This window comes from Mesitornis unicolor, unplaced genomic scaffold, assembly GCF_000695765.1.
Source record: "Mesitornis unicolor isolate BGI_N332 unplaced genomic scaffold, ASM69576v1 scaffold35807, whole genome shotgun sequence".
NCBI lineage: Eukaryota > Metazoa > Chordata > Aves > Mesitornithiformes > Mesitornithidae > Mesitornis > Mesitornis unicolor.
Genome location: NW_010199029.1, coordinates 20,746 through 38,496, shown reverse-complemented (window position 1 = coordinate 38,496; position 17,751 = coordinate 20,746). Strand labels below are relative to the sequence as shown.

Genomic DNA, 17,751 nt, shown 5'->3' with positions numbered 1-17,751 from the left:
TCTGTCTGTGTATTTTCTTTGTAAGTAGATTATTTGTGAAGCGCTGCATATGGCTCAAGGGCTGCTGCCTGACCCAGCTCCTTGTCTCTGAGTGCACTGCAGGCCTGTAAAAAGGCTGAGGGGTCAGAGACACCAGGATATCATGCATCATGGTGCAACTGCTCCTGTTGGGCTCTTTACCCATGATGATGATCTGTGTAACTGATCTTAACCTTTAATGGTGGGGATGAGCATACTCTGATTTTGGAGTAAGCTGAAAGACCTCTCCTGACATTTTCTGCAGTGGAACAGCCTGTGTGTGATCAGGAAGCACAGCTCAGCTGCTGTGCATTAACCTAGGCTGCTGCAGAGATAATGGTGATGCAGTGTTGTCATCCAGGCCCTTAAACATCTAAAGGAAGATTAAAGAGGAATTTAAACACTGGCTGGAAATTGATAGATGCGAGGTCTTGCGTAACAAAGTCACACGGAAGGACAGGTGTCCACTGCCGTGCATGTTTGGGGCCTCCTCTGCCTGGGAGCGCCTGTTTCCATGCCTGAGGCCAGATGTGACTCTGTCAGGACTTTGTGTCATGCCAGGCGTTCCCAATGCAGTTGGTGTGTTTTGGGCACACTGTACACATCGCAGCAGGAAGGGGCTCTTCTGCCTATGGCATTGATTTTATGCATTAGTTGCTGGAAGACTTAGAGAAAGGGAGTGCCAGGCTCGTTTCTATCTGTAAGTGTAAACTGTAACATCAGGCCACTCAGGCTTTATTGGCTTTGCCCTGAGGGATTTCAAACCTTTACTTCCCAGCTTCTAGGGGAAGGCCTTAATTGTGTGGTGATATTTCCAGTCCACTACAGATACCCTGCCATACAGAAAAGATTCCAAGGTTCATTATACAGAAGACACTTAAAATGGATTCAGTGATGCAGGGAGCTTCACCAGAAGTGTTTTTACAGAGAGGGAGAAGCTTCCTCTTCCCACAGCAGTTTGGAGGATTCAGATGTTAAAGTTCTTGCTTGAGTCATGAACTTCACCTCAGAAGTGTGAACCGTGAAGCTTTTTTTCTAGTCAGAGACATTGCCATAACCTACTTAAGGGTTAAAAATACAAGCAGTAAGTGATAAGCAGCTATGACAAGGCTGTCATCATTTGAAGCTGTAGAAATCAATATGGTCTTACTGTGTGTTCAGGTCTAAAGATGAAAATTCCTACAATGAGTGTGGTTTAGTGCAATGGAAGAGTGATATGGCAATAACTAAAGTATATTTTAAAACATGCTTAAGATATTATGCAAGAATCAACCAAAGAGACATTTGTATGTGCCTTAAGATAAGGAAGTTTTTATGTTCTATGTGAGAAGATCCTTTGTGTGTTTTGTATAATGGCTTTTTATTACTTACTTATTTATTTTAAGTAACCTGTTGTAGAGCAAAAACATTATCCAGGGTCTTTGATCTTAAACAGCCAAGAAGAATCCTCTGGAATAGTAGGGCTGTGTGGAGTAATGGTGTTCACAGTCACCGTCTGGAGTTCTAACATCCTATAAATGTGCTCATCTTCATTTTGCAGGAGCTGTCTGAGCCATGCATAGTGCTTTTTGAAAAGGTGGCTTTCCAAGGAAAGAAAATTGAATTCAGTACAGAAATCTTAAACCTCCAGTTTCTGGGATACAATCCTCGAATAGCTTCAGTTCAAGTTCTTGGTGGCATGTAAGTTTGGAATGACTTTTTGATTCTTTAGAATGATGCAGGTATTCAACAGGAAAATTACAGGTGTTAGAAACCAAGTAGTATACAATTAAAATACCATTATGTATGCAGTGCATTAATGCAGTTTCTCCTTACAGAATTTTTTCACATCATGTGTGCTAGTAGTTGAAATGAATTTGAATAAAGCTCACAAGGAAGCTAGTGTCTTCTCTCATGCCATACTATAAAAGCCAGCTTTCACAGGATCCTTAAAACCAATTTCTGTGCTCTTGATTTAGGTCTCAATCATAAAAAATCCCAAAACATTCAGTTTATGATCTGTGTCATAAGTTCAAAATGTTTTCATAAGTCTTCACATTCATCCTGTTACCTAGATGTTATGGACACAGTGGTAAAATCAGATCATGGTCTGTCCCCTTTTGGTTTCATAATAATCGTTTTTACTTCAGACGCTGTGTCAGACTCTTGGTTGTAAATCTAGCAGTTAAACTTGTTAGGTATTTTTAAGCAGTTATGTTCTCTAAATTTACTTTTGAAGGCCATGTAGAAATAGTGTGATGAAGTTTAAAAACTAACTGGAAGCATTTTGCAAGTTGCTGTGCTGTCTTCCTCCGGTGTTCCAGCAGATCTGTTAAATTTATCTTTTTGTTTTTCCTGTTGTTAACCTCTACCTCCGAGATACTTACCCCAATATATGTTTAGTATTTTTCTAACTTGAAGAATGTGACTGTTTTTTTTTTTTAAACAGTAGATCCATGTTACTGTTGCTTTGCGTTTAAATGCACTCTTTTGAACAGGTAAACTTTCAATGTGTGCGCTAAAGAGATGCTGTTGATAGCTTAAGACTGCCCTCAAGTGGATAGCTAATACCAGATCTGTAGAGGAAACCATTTTCCCCATCTGGATAAGCTGGTCAAAGGGTTTTCTTTTGGCATACAACACTGGAGCTTGTAATGTAAAGGTCATGAGAAAAGGTACATGCTCCATATTCTGACATCTCAGATTTCAGTGTCTTTCACCATAGCCACAATATAGTTGATGCTCACTTTCCGTAACATGAAATAACATGAAGTCAAACATCAAGTTACTGCTTTGTCTAGAACATGGTTACCATGATCCAGGTAATGGAGCTGTGAATTGTGTGTGTTTCCTGTCCAACTGATATATATGTGTTTTCTGGTTGATCACTGGAAATGCGTAGGGTATGATTTGACAATTCTGGTTTCATTACAGCAGTGTCAGCTGCTGCAATGTGTCACAAAACAGGCTTCAGAGTGTCCTTGCCCCTACTGCTTCCCTTATTGAAGAGGTTTTAGTCGTCTTTTCCTTTGCTAAGAGGCATCCATTTATAATTCTCTTAATTTCATACCTGGGGATAAATGTGTATTGGGTTGTGAAAAATCACCAAAAATTAAAGTGAGTGTGCATCCTCCAGACATAGATATTTACTAACAGATCAGTCAGAGGAAAGGAGGTAACAGGAAAATGTGTGATTGAGTGGTTATGTAGTCAAAAACCTATGGCTATTGGACAGTCCCAGCAAATCAGCATGACAAAACTCAACAAATTGCACTGCACTGCAGCCTATTTCAAAGTCTAGTTGTAATTCACTCTGTGCAACAGTAAAGAAGCAGAAGTCGGGTTCTGACACTTTGCTCTCAGTGTGATTGTAAGCATGGCTGGATGTGTGCTAGGGAATGCTGAACAAAGTTTTTCTATACGCCTTCTTTCTCTCTGTCTTCTGCCCTGCCATCCTCCCTCTTCACCCCCTCCCCCCTTCAAGGTATTTGGAAAGAAAAAAGGTGTTCTGAAGTAACACCTCTATCAAAACACCCAAGAGAACTTCATGTTGCAGTTGTAGTATTTGCTTGTTGCAAACTGCATCCCCGGTAGTTCTTTCCTATGTGGGTCAGGCCTGTCAAAATTAAGATACATAGGACTTCTGATTCTGCACATGCAGCAGTCTAGCATGCACAGCATATGTAGCATGTGTGTACGTGTATGTGTGCGTATATGTGTGTGCGCGTGTATATGTGTGTGCGTGTGTGTATGTGTGTGTGCGTGTGCGCACGTATATGTGTGTGTGCGCGTATGTGTGTGCGTATGTGTGTATGTGTGTACGTGTGTGTGTATGTGTATATGTATATGTGTGTACGTGTGTGTGTATGTGTGTATGTGTGCGTGTGTGTGTGTATGTGTGTATGTGTGCGTGTGTGTATGTATGTGTGTATGTGTGCGTGTGTGTATGTATGTGTGTGCGTGTGTGTGTGTGTATATGTGTGTGTGTGTGTGTATGCTCCTTGAGGAATCACAGTATCTCCTGAAATCATATGATTTTTAAAAGTTGGGTTCTCCCTTTAAGGCAAGAAAATGCTTTGATGCATTCAGCTTCTAATTTTTAACTAACAGGACTTTGAAGTGTGAACTCCAGTGTACTCATCTTAATACTGTTGATCTCAATTAGGACATGAGTTTATTATTTTCGAAGACATGTTAATCCAAAGCTAAACACTACTACTCTGGGGGACAGATTTCTGTTAAACCCATTTATTGATTCCAAAGCAGAATTTGGCAGTGAAAGTATTGTCTTGTTTTTTTTTTCTTTTTTTCTCATAGATGGATAATTTATGAGCGTAGTAATTACAGGGGACGTCAGATGTTGCTATCACCAGATGAAATTCCAGATTGGTATAAAGTGAGTGGCTGCTGTCAGATAGGTTCTCTGAGACCTTTATTGCAGGTGAGTAGGATCTGACAAGAGATTGTCAAACATTAATTTACATTCTGTAATGGGGTGGGGGGGTACAGTGTGGTTGACAGCAGTGTTACAGTATTGATGCATGTCACAGGCTTCAGCAATGGCAAATGGGTAAAGAAATCACTCTACAGTTTCGCTTGTTAGAAGTGATTTGATAATGCTACATGGCTTTGCAGTTCTGCTGCTTAAACCGATCATTAAGCATACTTTAACCCAAAATACAGAAGACAGCATATAAGGATTGGCTGAATTATTTTAACAAATAATGGCTATAACTCCTATATCTAAATTATTCTAAGTTGTTTTATAATTAGTGCCTAAACTGGTCACTGGCATACTGTCTGGACTATGCGTTAGTGTTGGAACAACAAGAAAATTGGTCAACAAAATTGAGTACTTCAGTAGTGATTTTGTTTTGATTTGGAAGAGGAAGATCCTTCCCTGCTTATTACATAGCAGAATAATTTGCAAATCTAATGCAAAACTTATTCTCATGGTGTCCTTTCATTTTATTCTCAAAATAAGGACCCTGTGATTTGGTCGAGTGCTGCAGCAGTCCTGTGAGCTTTAACATTTGCGGTTCTTGCTGAGTGATATTTTACTGAGGAAGCAACTTTTTCTAATTCGGAAGTTACTTGTACCTGTAACCAGATGGGCTTGTGTGCTGTCATGGCGTTGTCTTTGTGTAGCCTTAAGCAGGGTTAGGAATAATGCATTTTGACTGCCCTGGCTGAGAGTTTGTCTGAACAGAAATGTTAATGCATAACAAGCTGCAGCGTGAATGTGCGGTGTAATCCCTGCTGCCAGCGAAATAAGCAGCGCTGCACAAGGGCACCCTTCATGAAAGCTAAGAGCATCTACACAAGAAGTTAGCAGAGATAATTTAGTGCTGCTGTGAATTACAAAGTCCTAGCTTTCCTCTGTGTGCTGATTTCCATGCATAGGAAAGCCTAAAACTCTCCATACAGAAAGGCAAGTTCTCAAAGCTTGGCTTGTCCTAGATGTTGACGGACTTTGGAATTAAATTCTAAAATAGAACAGTTAAGCTTTCTGAAAGGAGGAGGGAGGCACAGAGTTCAGCACTGAGCAGTGATTGCTGTGAAGTGATTGCTCTGAAGCAGGATGTGTTCTGCACTGGGACTGCGGTTAAAGAGTTGTGTTGTTTTCCGCAGAAACGCGTGTGCTTCAGGCTGCGAAACAAGGAAACGGGAAAGTTCATGTCAGCTGATGGAAACTTGGACAATCTGAATCTTCTCAGAATACAGGTTGCCGACGATACAGACTCAGAAGATCAAATCTGGGTTTATCAGGATGGATTCATAAGGTGCCGGGTGAGGTTCAAATTCAACATGCATTTTCCCTTTTCCTCTCCAATAGTAGGGCTTTCTGAATTCAGTTCCTCCTGTTGTAATGGAATCTTTTTGTAGGGTTGTTTTGGTTTTGTGTGTGTTTGTTTATTTTTAATTGAACTCTTTTCAGCTTTTTCAGCTGATATGAACTAGTTGTATGATACCTTTTATGTAAATGAAATTTTGAGAGATTTTAGTTATGATTTACTTTTCCCCTAAAGAATAGTAGCTTCATAAGTACAATTAACACCAGAAGAATTTCATGAGCTCTTTCATGCCCTCATTCTGCACAGTGAAAATATCACTCAAGTGTCAGAGCAGGGGAGACCTTTTAGCATGCAGATCCTTCCTGATAATATTTTGAACTGTGCGTACCTTGTGCTAGGTCGATTAATGTAATGTAGGTTATATTCTCTTCTGCATTCAGGCAAATGTAAAGATACAATTCTACTCTTTTGGACTTTTAAGGGTTTTTGATTTTTTGTCTTGGTTTTGAGTTTATTTTTTCTGGTTATCCCTGTATTTTTTGAATTTACCCCTTTTCCATTCCTCTGTACAAGTTTCCAAATGACGTCCTGCTTTTCTCACAGTCCATGAAACTAATCATGAGCAAATTGTCGTTGTGGTGAGCAGAGGTATGCACAGCTCATAATGTTTAGGCATGAACAGTCTTAGGTAGGGATGCTGGCCAAAGAAATTTAAGTTACTTTAATACTGTTAAACAGCTTGACTGCAAAGAATCATGTGAACTTTTTCTGTAGGATTGTATAACTTCAAAGGAGCCATTTATAACTATGTCATCTGTGCTGGAGGGAAGAATCTTACTGTTAATGAGCTAAGGCATTGTTTGGACATGTTTACAGGACACATGCGGTAGTAAAAGGGATTTATGCCGACAGCAAAATGATGCAAAGTAAGCTAAAAGCTTTAATATCGCATAGAGAAGACTTCTCTGTTGACAGTGCCTCCCAACCGTTGCACCAAAAGTATTCATATCGCGACAGTGTGGTATTACATGGCTTTGGATAAATGCTCTTGGTTTTTGTTCCCATCTCTATCTAATAAAGCAGTTTTTCTGCGCGCAGAAAATCCACAGCTTGCGCTGTATAGCAGTCGGGTAGCTTAGTGCAGAGTGCAAGCTGGCAACATTGATCTTAAATGACTGAACCCTTACAGAGCTCTGCCATCTTTCTGTTGAATGGCAGTAAATGTATTTGCACCAAAAATTGTTTTTCGCCACAGCTTATTTTTTAAACTTAAGCTTGTGAGTGGGTAAGTACGTGCACGTAGGCAGGGACAGGTCATTGGAGGAACTTGTGCCTTTCTTCCTGTAAGCTGAGGTCATCTTGAGTCACGGTACCCTGAGGTGTGGCCAGGTTTTTCCAGGAGGGGCTGTTTCAGGTAGGTGGGATATCCAGTAAGCAGGTTACGAAAATAATTGTGCTCATTTTGTCAGAAACAGATATGAATTCAGGTCTCCTCACTCTTCATGAGTTTCTTGGAGATGAATGAAGTAGCAGCCTAGATACAGGTGAGAATTTCAGAATTGCAGAACTAAATGGACTTACTTCAGTTGTAGGTTACAATAGTAAAAAGTTCTGCTTTTTCAGAACTGTATATTTAATAATTTAGGGCCATATCAACAATGGCAGATGGGTGTTTGTTGTAACTTCTGAATGGACTTCAGTGATTAAAGGTGGCTTATGGTCATCTATTGAAAATCACTGTTCACATAGAATAATTAACTGTAATGTGCTACTAATACAGCCTTAATAGTCTTTTCAAATAAGCGTGTTTTTGCCAGTTCTTTTTTTAAACCATGAAGGCATTTGCAGAGTTTTGAAACCAAGTAATACAAATGACTAGGAATAGACTATAGAACAAAGAAGAAAATATTCTTGTGATGCACTGTGAAAGTCATACATGCTGTACTGTGCAGTTATGTCCCTCATCTCAAAAGGTTATTGCAGAACTAGAAATGATTAAAGAACAAAAAAGGGATGAGCAGAGGAGATGAAGGGCTTCTGTGCAAGGAAGAGACAAAATAGCGAGGACTTTTTAGTCTGCAAAGGAGGCAGTTTGAGGAATGATATGATTGAAGACTCCACAAACATAATGTGGACAAGACATCTCTTAAAATAAGAGAAGGGGAGAGGGATGAGGAGAGCATCAAATAAGACGACTAGTTGCCTATCAATTGTCTTTTTTTTCTAATAGTAGTTGTTAAGATTTGGAACCACTTGCCACAGAAGGGTTATGATACAGAAGGGTGTAAAAGGGTTATGCTGATCTCAGTGGGAAGTGACTAACAAATTCACATATGGGACAGAAACCTTCCCAGACATTAAAGGTACAAGCTCTGCAGGGAAAAGTCTCTGGGCTGGAAATTGCTGTAGACGGGGAGAGTTCGCCAGGAATGTACGGCATACAAGAGCAGGGTGAATGTGATCTTTCATAGCATCTGCTATTGGCCACTTCTCGAGGCAGGTGCTGATTGCACCTTGTGCACCTGATTTGATACAGCGTGGTTATTTTAATGTTTGTGTAGTGGAGAGCGTCAGCAGAACCCGGAACAAAAGAAGAGTAAGTAGGCTTGAGTTTGGGGCAAAAATGTGTTCCTTTAGGGAAAGTAGATCCTGGATTCTGTTCTCAACTGCAGACATCTCCTATCTGATTAAAAACCAGTGGATACTAGAAATAAGACTTTTGAATAATTGCTGTTGCCTTTCTGATGATACAGATGGCAGAGGATTGCTGCCTGACGATAGTTGGAAATCTCATAACTCCTGGCTCTAAGCTGGGTCTGTCATTTGAGCGGAATGAAGACAAACAGTACTGGCATATTAGTCCCGATGGCAGGATTTATAGCAAGATGAAACCCAAGCTGGTTTTGGATATCAAAGGTAAGCAAATGTGTTATCTCATTACATTGTGTCTTAATTACATGACATTTACAGTGGGATAGGTACTAAACGTGCCTTTAAATTAAGGATGGTGTTACAGTTACTTTAATCTGGAATCAACAAAGACCCGATCAGCTCGTCTGACCTCCTGAATTATACAGGCCCCAGGACTTCATTTCATTTTCCCTGCCTAGAGTTTAGTAACTCACAGGACTTGCTTATCTTGTATTCCCAGTGTCCACTCATTGCAGATATCCTCAGTTAATTTTACGGGGCACTGGGTGATGTGGATGTAATTATTTAAAAACGCTGAAGCACGAAAAAGCTTGCTTCTCGTTAACTTTAATTTGTATAGGACAAATTTTCTTATATAGTAGTTGTAGATGCAAGAGCCAAAGGATATTAGGAAAGCTGTACACTGATGTGATCAGATGCAAAAAGTTTTTTCAGTTGTTTATTAATGGCTATAAACTTACTGTGAACATGAGATTCTACCATAGCAGCCTAAGGTCTACGTGCACCTGATGTGTGTTTTAGAGATGCTTTTCTCACAGCAGTTTGATTCATGTAGATACTGCTTCTGAACTTTGTTTTCATAGGTTCATAGAGGGTCTGTAAAAGGAGGAAAGGGGATGATTAGTAGAATTGGCACAATCATTCTTACGTAACTCTGCATTTCGGGGGGAGTAATAATTTTCTAATAATTCTTTTTAGCTGTTTTAAAAATATTTTGGGATTGATGCTGTAACATTAACTACTGCAGTGAGAAAACATAGAAAAATACCAGAGTGAACGTGTCAGCCCTTTGAAACTAAGAAGGACAAGACTGGCAGAATTGTGAGAAAATTCTGCGATACAACACTGGCACAAATACTCACAAATTTACTGCCATGTAAAGCTACTGATAATTATAAACTTACCAAAAAGACTCCAGTTCAGGGGAGAGTCTTTTTCTAAAGTCAGTTCCGAGTGGCACGAAACAAGCAGGAAAACTATTAGCCTGGCTTGTCTTCAGTTACTCATGTTAAAAGCAATGAAGTATTCTGCATTTATCATGGAAGAACTTCACAACAAATAGGTCTGGTGATCAAAGTACAGACACACTCGTAGTTTTTAAAACATACCTCTGTACTGTAAAAATGAAAGAGGAGGTACGTTTAGCTTTTAAGAAATCTTAGTAGGAGCATTACCTGTTTCTGCCAATTCTGCTGATCCCTTCTTCTTGGCCACAAATGAGTTCTTCGGCAAAGGGATGTGGTTGTTCAGCTGTGCAGCCACAGATGCCACCTCCTGGATGCACTGCCACAGCGCAGCACCTCCTCCAAGCACTCCTCTGGCGAAGGAAAGAGAGTCCTGTTCTCCTGAAAGAAATCCCATCTTTTCCCTTCATAACGTGTTTACATTTGATCAGACTCCACGTAAAAAATACTTTATTGCCCTCACGTTGATAACTGAGCTATGTAGCTAATGTTATTTTTGTAGCTGGTGGTTAGTATTTTTATCCTGCAATAGTATTTGATCTGGTGTTCCCTTCTTTTCCTCCTCTTTATCTGAAGACCTTTGCACATATTTCTGCTGTGTGTCTCTACTGCTTTTTAGTAATTGTCTGGTGATGGGGAGGAGAGAGATCACGTTGGTGTTGTTCTCAAGGGACCTTTCTGATTTGGGACACTAGCACCAGAAAGCCTCCCAAGACTCCTGAAGTGGTCAGCCAAGGTGCTGGAGATGACATTTTCTTAGTCCAAATGAGGTGCACTTAAATGTGCTGGTCCATGCAGGGCTCCAGATGCCCAGCATATTTCTTTCCGAGATTTGCTAAATCCAAATTCGTTACACTTGCCGTAAGCTTTTGGCTTCCAAACAGATCCTTGGCTCATTCAGGGAGGGTGAGGCTGTAGGGGTGCAGAATGAGAGTCGGTGTCTGTAGGAGCATCCTGGCCAGCTCAGATGGCTGCTTCCAGTGGGAATGCTCCCTGCTATTGGAGATGTGTGGTACAACATGAGATGCTCGTGTCTTACACTTCAGTATGGACCAGGTCTAAGACAAAAGGTCAGTTCTGACTTAGCTTCAGTTGAAGGCTTCTTTGTTTCCAAGTTTCTTAAGAATAAAATACTAACGGTGCTTTTCTGTGGGAGCATGTTTGGCATTGCATCATGTGAGTAAATTAAGCCCCTTTAAGAAAGCATTATAATTTTCATTCAGGCATGTTCAGCTGCCTGTTGAAACAGCTGAACGTGGGGTGATGTTCTGTGTGTGGCAACTTGCGATACAGATGGCCAAAATATGGGATTGTAGTGGCTAAGAGTAAATGAGTACCAGACTTTGTCCCTGGTGCGGTAATGCTGGTATTGCTTGTTAGCAGCAGGACTTATTTTGTCGTGTAAACATCATCTTTACAGTGAGGAGACAACTGACAGCTTTGAGGGGAAACTGAGCAGCTAAGTGACTTTGGGAAGTGACAGTCTTAAGGGAGCTACACCTGCCTGTACTTGTGTTTCCTTCCTTTGCCATCCAGGCTGAATAAAAGGGTGGAGGAGCAGACAGACACCTCTGTTTCAAAATTAATTCCAAAAGCGGGTAGTGATGAAAATGAGTTTGTCTTTTCAGTGCTATGGGAGAGGAGAAACTGTCTACTTTCAGTGTTGCCCTGCAGCCTAGAGTACTTGTCTCCTACTTCACAGATGATCTGCACACGCTGAAATTTTTCTTTACAGGGGGCACACAGTATGATCGCGACCATGTTGTTGTCAACGCAGTCAACGAAGACAAGTTAACGCAGTGCTGGGAACCACTCGTTGTATAAACCCAAACAAGCAAAGATGACGTTGAATTGGCCACTGTTCGGGACACTAGGATCAGCACTGCCATCTCTGAAGGATACAGGATCAACAACAAGCATTTTGTCTTTTCTTTGCAATTTTAAAAAGAACAAGCAACAGAATGATTTCACCTCTGTCTACAAGTATTACTGCTGTAAAAGCTTGAGTATCTCTGAATCTTTAGTTTTGTTTTGTTTTGTTTTTAAATCATCACAACTCAACGTGAGAGAGGTAGTGTGCCTCGGGCTGGAATGGAAGAACTAAAGGTGGGAGAGACCCCATGCAGTTACAATTGTGTCAGTGAGTAGTTAATCCAGATAGTCAAAAAGCATAACCTTAAATTACTTTTTAAAGGGTTTTTTTAACTAAGAGAAGGCCTAAACAACAATTAAAGCTATTTTGTAAAGGACAGGAGTGCAATGTGTATGTGGGTATAGCAACTTGGACCTATGGGCTGTAGTATAGAGAAATATTCACTACTGGAAATTAATCTATTTGTTTCACTGGAACAAACTCAACGTTTACTGAAAGTTTAAAGACTGTTAGCACACAGCACATCCAAAGAATTTTTAACATGTGGCTTCAAATATAGTTAGTATAGAGTAAGTCCTAAATTAAGAAAATATTCTAGACTTTCTCATGTAGAGAGATGATGTAAATTAGTAAATGTTTGTTAGGGCTGGCAAAAGGATGCATCGGAATGTGAAGAACTTGCCCATTTTCTAGGCTGCCTAACTTTTTAAGTTACGGGTATTTTACTTTTTTGCCAAGTCAAATTTTTACCTTTTAAAATGGCTCCAGTAAGTGCAGTCTTCTGGAACTCCAAAATCGTATTGAAAACAAGAATTCTTAGGGAAAGTACCACTCTACATGACTGCAAAAGCACCCAAGCTCCACTGTTACTATGCTTTTCAACCAGTGCCTGTTGGGCTTGCTGTGGAGAATGCCAGACTCCAAGTATTTCTGGTGATGTTGGGTGTCTGCAGTGGGCTGCTGGCTCCCAGTCAGACTGCTCCAGTAAGGGACACAGCCCAGCCTGGATACGTGTCCAGTCACAAGGGCTATGCCCATTCGGAGCAAGCATTACTGGGTTAGTAAAGAGCTCGTGACAAGTGAGACACACTGATGGCTGCAGGACGTTCTTCTGTTGCCTTGCTCTTAATCTGATTTGTTGAGTTAATGATGTTGGCAAAAAGGTAAAATACAAAGAAAGTCTTGTACTATGCTGCTGTGTTTTGTTCTGGCTTAGACCAGTGTTATTACAAGCTGCTCCCAGGAGCATCCAGGCCTTTGTCTTTCATAGTAATTCTGTTTAAAATTGACACTTTCATTACTATTGTATTGCCTCAAAGGATACTGGTGCTTTTATTGTTACCACCCTAAAGGAAGTGCCTTACTAATTTTCCCCCTTTTGTACAGATGTACTGAAGTTTTGTGCTCTGAAATGTGCTGCTTTTAGTTCTTCATAGAGAATGTGTTGTTATCAGTTCCAAACAGTGGTGCTTTGTCATATTGATGTGCTCTTGCTATATATAATATAGCGTTTTACAAATAAACTCAAGTAACTTGTTACTGAAATTCTTTTTAAAGGCAGAAAGTTGCCATTTTACAGTTAGTTTTGCTTCTGTCTTGTGCCCTTCTCTGTCCATTAATTCCTCTGCAACAGCGAGCTAATGAGGAGCGAGTGGTGTGGAACAGCTGCAGGCTCTGAGGAAGGGATGCTTATCCTACACCAGCCTGCGTTCAGCGCAGTTCACATGGCTGCTGCTTCTGTCCTCTGGTGGAAGCACTGCAGCGCATGGCTTTTCCATTGCTATGGCTGCACCACAGTAAACGTGCAGTTCCAATTAAGGGGTTAACACTTTCCTTCAATCTACCTGCATAATTGCAGGGGAAGTCACTCCATAGCCTGTCTCTGGCAAAACGTAAGTTTAAAACCAGACCAACAGACACATACCCCTCAAGCACTTTATGACCACCAACAGTGACAGGGGGTGTGGAAGGAACAGGATCTCTTGATTACTGACAAAAACATGTCTAGCCTACCCGAATAAACACTGTAGTCAGCTGAATCTGTGCCAGTAGTGAGGCAATTTGAGTAATTATCAGTTACAGTCTGATTTTGTTGCATGCTTCTACTTGGATTAGTTACACTGTGAGAGATTTGCTATATCCAGATGAAAGTACCGGTCTTGAGAGCAGTGCGACCACTTCATACAGGAGAGGTTTACAGCTTCTGACAATGAACTAGATTGAGTAATGATATATATTAATAAAGGTGAACAGAACTAGGAAAGGCCAAGGACAAAAGGACAGCGCGAGGTTCATGTGGACAATTAGATGAGCGTGCCCCAGTCTTTCCAGACTTAGCTGAAACATCTGAAAAATAAAAGCTCCCAAGATCTTCAAACTGAAGCTGCTGCTGACTAATCCTCTGAAGAGTAAGGGGTGTGCTGCAAAAGTTACAGCTACATTCTTAACATGGTTTTCATGTAGAAATACCTAAAGGACATCAGCATTTTTTTGTCTGCATACTAACTTATTAACAGGCAGCATATGAAGGAATCAAAGAGGCTTTTCTAAAACAAGACGTTTTTAAAACTAAGCATCCTGTGTTAGCTTTTAAAGAAGAAACAGTTGCTACACACCAATTCATGTTCAAGTGTAATTTACCAGTTAAGGACTGACTGCAGCCAGAATAATGATTAGAGATACTTTATTTTTTACTAATTACATCAATCACCGTTTTTCCACGTGCGTGTCCTCCTTCCAATTTCAGAAAGGCCTCTGGAACTTCGGAAAAAGAGAAGACTTGATCAATAACTGGTTGAATCTACAGAATAAAGAAAAAGTGGAAGATCAGGAATAAAATAATGTATCACCCTCACAGCTCAAAACTGTATGAAGAAAGGGAGGAAGTGTCTTTATAGTATTAAGGGCAGAAGTTGCCAAATGATGCGTCCAGTAGCTTTTTCACTTTTTTTTAGGGACCCCTCTCTCTGTATGCAGAAGGTGGCTTCCTGCTGCTCTTTGCCCATCTTTGAAACATCTCCACTCACACAATTTGGAGCCCTCTCCTGGGACTCTTCACAGTAAAGTCACCATGCAAGGCTGTAACTTTCAAGTCCCTTTAAAAGCTGACTTTTTGTTGCCCACAACGATGCACTGAAGAGAAGGAAGAACATTTTTCTCCTCGTATTTCTCTACTGCTTTTCTTGCTAAACCCAAGAATTTTCTGAAGGTCAGATGTTTTAAAGATGCCTCTCAATCTAGCGTCTATCTGCATCAGTACATGCCTTGGTACCCTTCAATGACTTGGCCACAAATGAAAGTCCACAAACATTTGTTGCTGAATCATTCTGATACACTTGAAAACTCAACCACTGTGTATTCCAACAGACATACATCATTACACCCAGCTTGCAGCAACTGCTATTTTGGCATTAATTTTGTAGAGTAGCCTTTTGGATTGTTTTAGACTCATTTCTAATAGTGAAGGTGAAAGTACCCTATGCACTGTCCCCATTATTAACTAAGGAGACCAAAAACCCTACGAGCATGTTCTTTAGACATCATAGGGTACCGACAGAGGCAGAAATCCCAGCACCATCTGAAAATACCTGTCACTGATGGTCCGAGGGAAGATATTTTCTCTATCATCAAGTTCTGAGTCAGCCTTCTAAAGTACAGAAGTACTTCCCACACATCCCCCAAGGAGCCTGCCTGCCCTGAGGTTGGTCTCTTACCTCGGCTCCCCTAGCACCAGCACAATGCATGTTTCGTGCACTGATGAACTGATCCTGATCCTCTTATCAGAGGAAGCATCAACAGTAGATGAGCCTGCAGCTAGCTCTTGCAGTGATGATCTGAAGTAACAGAGATCTAAACACCCTATTTTCTGTGCTAGGATAAGATCCTCGTTACTTGTGTCAGTGAAATAAGTATCTTCAGGCTTTTTCCTTACGGCTACTGGCATGCACGCTATCTTGTTGAATACTCCAGAACTGGACACTGCCCTCTCCTGGTAGGACTTGCATCTCGCTAAATAAAAAAGGAATACAACAGCAGTAAGGAGACAGACAATGTGCCAGTATCAGAACAGTGCTGTCTTTTAAAAGGCTCGCTTACTTCTCCCAGAAGGCAAGGGGCGTGCATTCACACACGCTGCTTAGAAGGTGAACGTGCAGCACTACCCAGGATAGGCTTTCATATGCACGCATTTTCCCAAACAGTAGCACCCTCCCCAACAGCACAACAAATGTAATCTGGTAGTTGTCCATGCTCCTTTCCTCAACTCTCTTCATTTTCTCTTTATTCATACACAGTGCCTTACCTTGATGTCCATTCTTTGCACTAAAATAACTACTGATTTTGCTTATATGATAACAGTAATCCAAGGCACCAATAATCTAATAATCTAATTACACTGCAGCATCTCCTCATCTTGTCACTAGTTTTTCCTCCTTATTTTGTCAAGGCAAACTTAGCAGTAGTGTGAAACTTTACATGGCAGAAAAGTAGGAATGAGTGAACCCCATCCAAAGAAAAAGTCAGAATTAGCACCCATATCATTGTGAGAGCAACTATGCAAATAAATATATCCACTAAACGCCTCAAACTTGCCACGCTGCAGGTACAAGGCTGGGTAATTTCTTCCCCTTGGTCTTGACACGACAATCTCTGTGAACAAGCCCCTAGCAAAGCGAGTAGCAACACACACAGCAGAGGAGCCATAGAGATGCCATGTACCACCTGCTGCTGCTGAACTGGGGAAGAAACATGGGGCGTGAATGATCAAGATTAAGACAAAATCACGTTTGGTCAGCATCCAGCACAGAATGGAAATGTCGCTTCAGGCATCAGCAAAGTCAGGGACATGAACCCAGCAAAACCCGTGAATGAGATAATGGCTTTGGGTAAACAGCATCCGAGTAAACTGCAGCTGCTGTGACCGTCAGGAGGAGAAACGTGCTGCTGATCAGCAGTGCCTGTTTTGAGGAAGACCAACCCTTGCTTTCATAGCAGAAGCTTGGGAAAAAAACAGAAAGCAGTAACCTTGTTGAGCCAAGCACAAGTGCACCACTTGTACAAGTACTTACTGTTAATGGCAGTTAACAAAAACTGTTAACAAAAGCAGTGCTTCAGTTCACAAAAAAACCCTACAAAACCAGACACTCAGCTTGCTGGAGCATAGACACCGCTGACCCCAGCAGGGCAAGAGGCTGGGAAGAGGGGCAAAGGCATTCTGGGAAGAAAGCAGAGCAGCAGCACATGGGATGTGAAGCAGAAGGGATTCCAGGGAAAGGCAGAAGTTCATTTCAGACACATGCAACTGAGAAAAAATGAACAAGATACTTCAACGTTCTGCTACCTGCAGCCATTTATTGTGGGTTGCACTTATAACCCTGACAGAACGAGGTATGTGGCGTCCTCAGCCTATTGGGTAAAGTTCAAAGCCTCGCGTTTGAAAAGTGGTGACACAGGGATTCAGAGGAACCCTGACTTCAGCCTCCCAGCTCAAAACACCGTGTGTACTGCAGCCAGCGCCCACTCAAAGCCCATCTGCTGCATTGCTGTAACCTCTAGCTCCATTTAAACGCTGGCTTTAGGCAGTGCTATAGAGAGACATGAATACTGAATTGATGATCCTGACAATCTACAGCATTAAACATTTTATCTGGCTGGCTGGTCAGTCCCATTGTTTGAACAACCCTGAAAGGGCTGACCATGTTGCAGCACAGTGATTCACTCAGCCTTTACCATAATCCACTGACTAAGATAAAATTTCTTCCTGTGAACAGACAAACGAGCAGGGGAGCGTCTGCTGTTTGTTGAATGTGTGATAATAAATGGAGATTAACTGGATAATAAAAACACTGCCTATTTACAGCCACACATCAGTTCCTTGCCAGAGGACACCTATTTGTTCAGGGAAAAGGGATTAAACTAAAGTCTGGGAGAGAAAGGATTACACACAGCCACATTGAAATGTTTATCTGAAAACAGATTGGGCCTGAAAGGTATTTTCTTCCTCTTCATTCTCTTCAATGCAGGACATACTATAGAAATGAATCAGGTCTCTTGAAATTAACTCATGTGTTTGGAAAAACAGAAAGAGCAATTGCTGATGCAGATTAAGGCTGTCGTACACCGAGCACAGCAAGCGGTATCCCAGCCAATTCAGCCCTGAACGCAGCAGGCAGTGAACAGGCGCTGGGAGTTC

General features: G+C 41.2%; 2 protein-coding genes across 2 annotated transcripts in view; one reads left to right on the top strand and one right to left on the bottom strand.

The window, feature by feature from the left end:
* Positions 1–11,512, top strand: part of AIM1 (absent in melanoma 1) — a 40,373-nt gene extending 28,861 nt beyond the window's left edge. Inside the window, exons 17-21 of the mRNA XM_010189338.1 lie at positions 1,559–1,698; positions 4,315–4,438; positions 5,629–5,787; positions 8,546–8,708; positions 11,424–11,512. Coding sequence (XP_010187640.1) covers positions 1,559–1,698; positions 4,315–4,438; positions 5,629–5,787; positions 8,546–8,708; positions 11,424–11,512 — 675 coding nt within the window. The remainder of the gene's footprint in view (positions 1–1,558; positions 1,699–4,314; positions 4,439–5,628; positions 5,788–8,545; positions 8,709–11,423) is intronic.
* A 2,724-nt stretch (positions 11,513–14,236) lies between these two features.
* RTN4IP1 (reticulon 4 interacting protein 1) overlaps positions 14,237–17,751 on the bottom strand; it is a gene marked incomplete at its 5' end in the record, with an annotated part of 24,255 nt that continues 20,740 nt past the window's right edge. The window contains one exon of the mRNA XM_010189339.1: positions 14,237–14,361. Coding sequence (XP_010187641.1) covers positions 14,245–14,361 — 117 coding nt within the window. The remainder of the gene's footprint in view (positions 14,362–17,751) is intronic.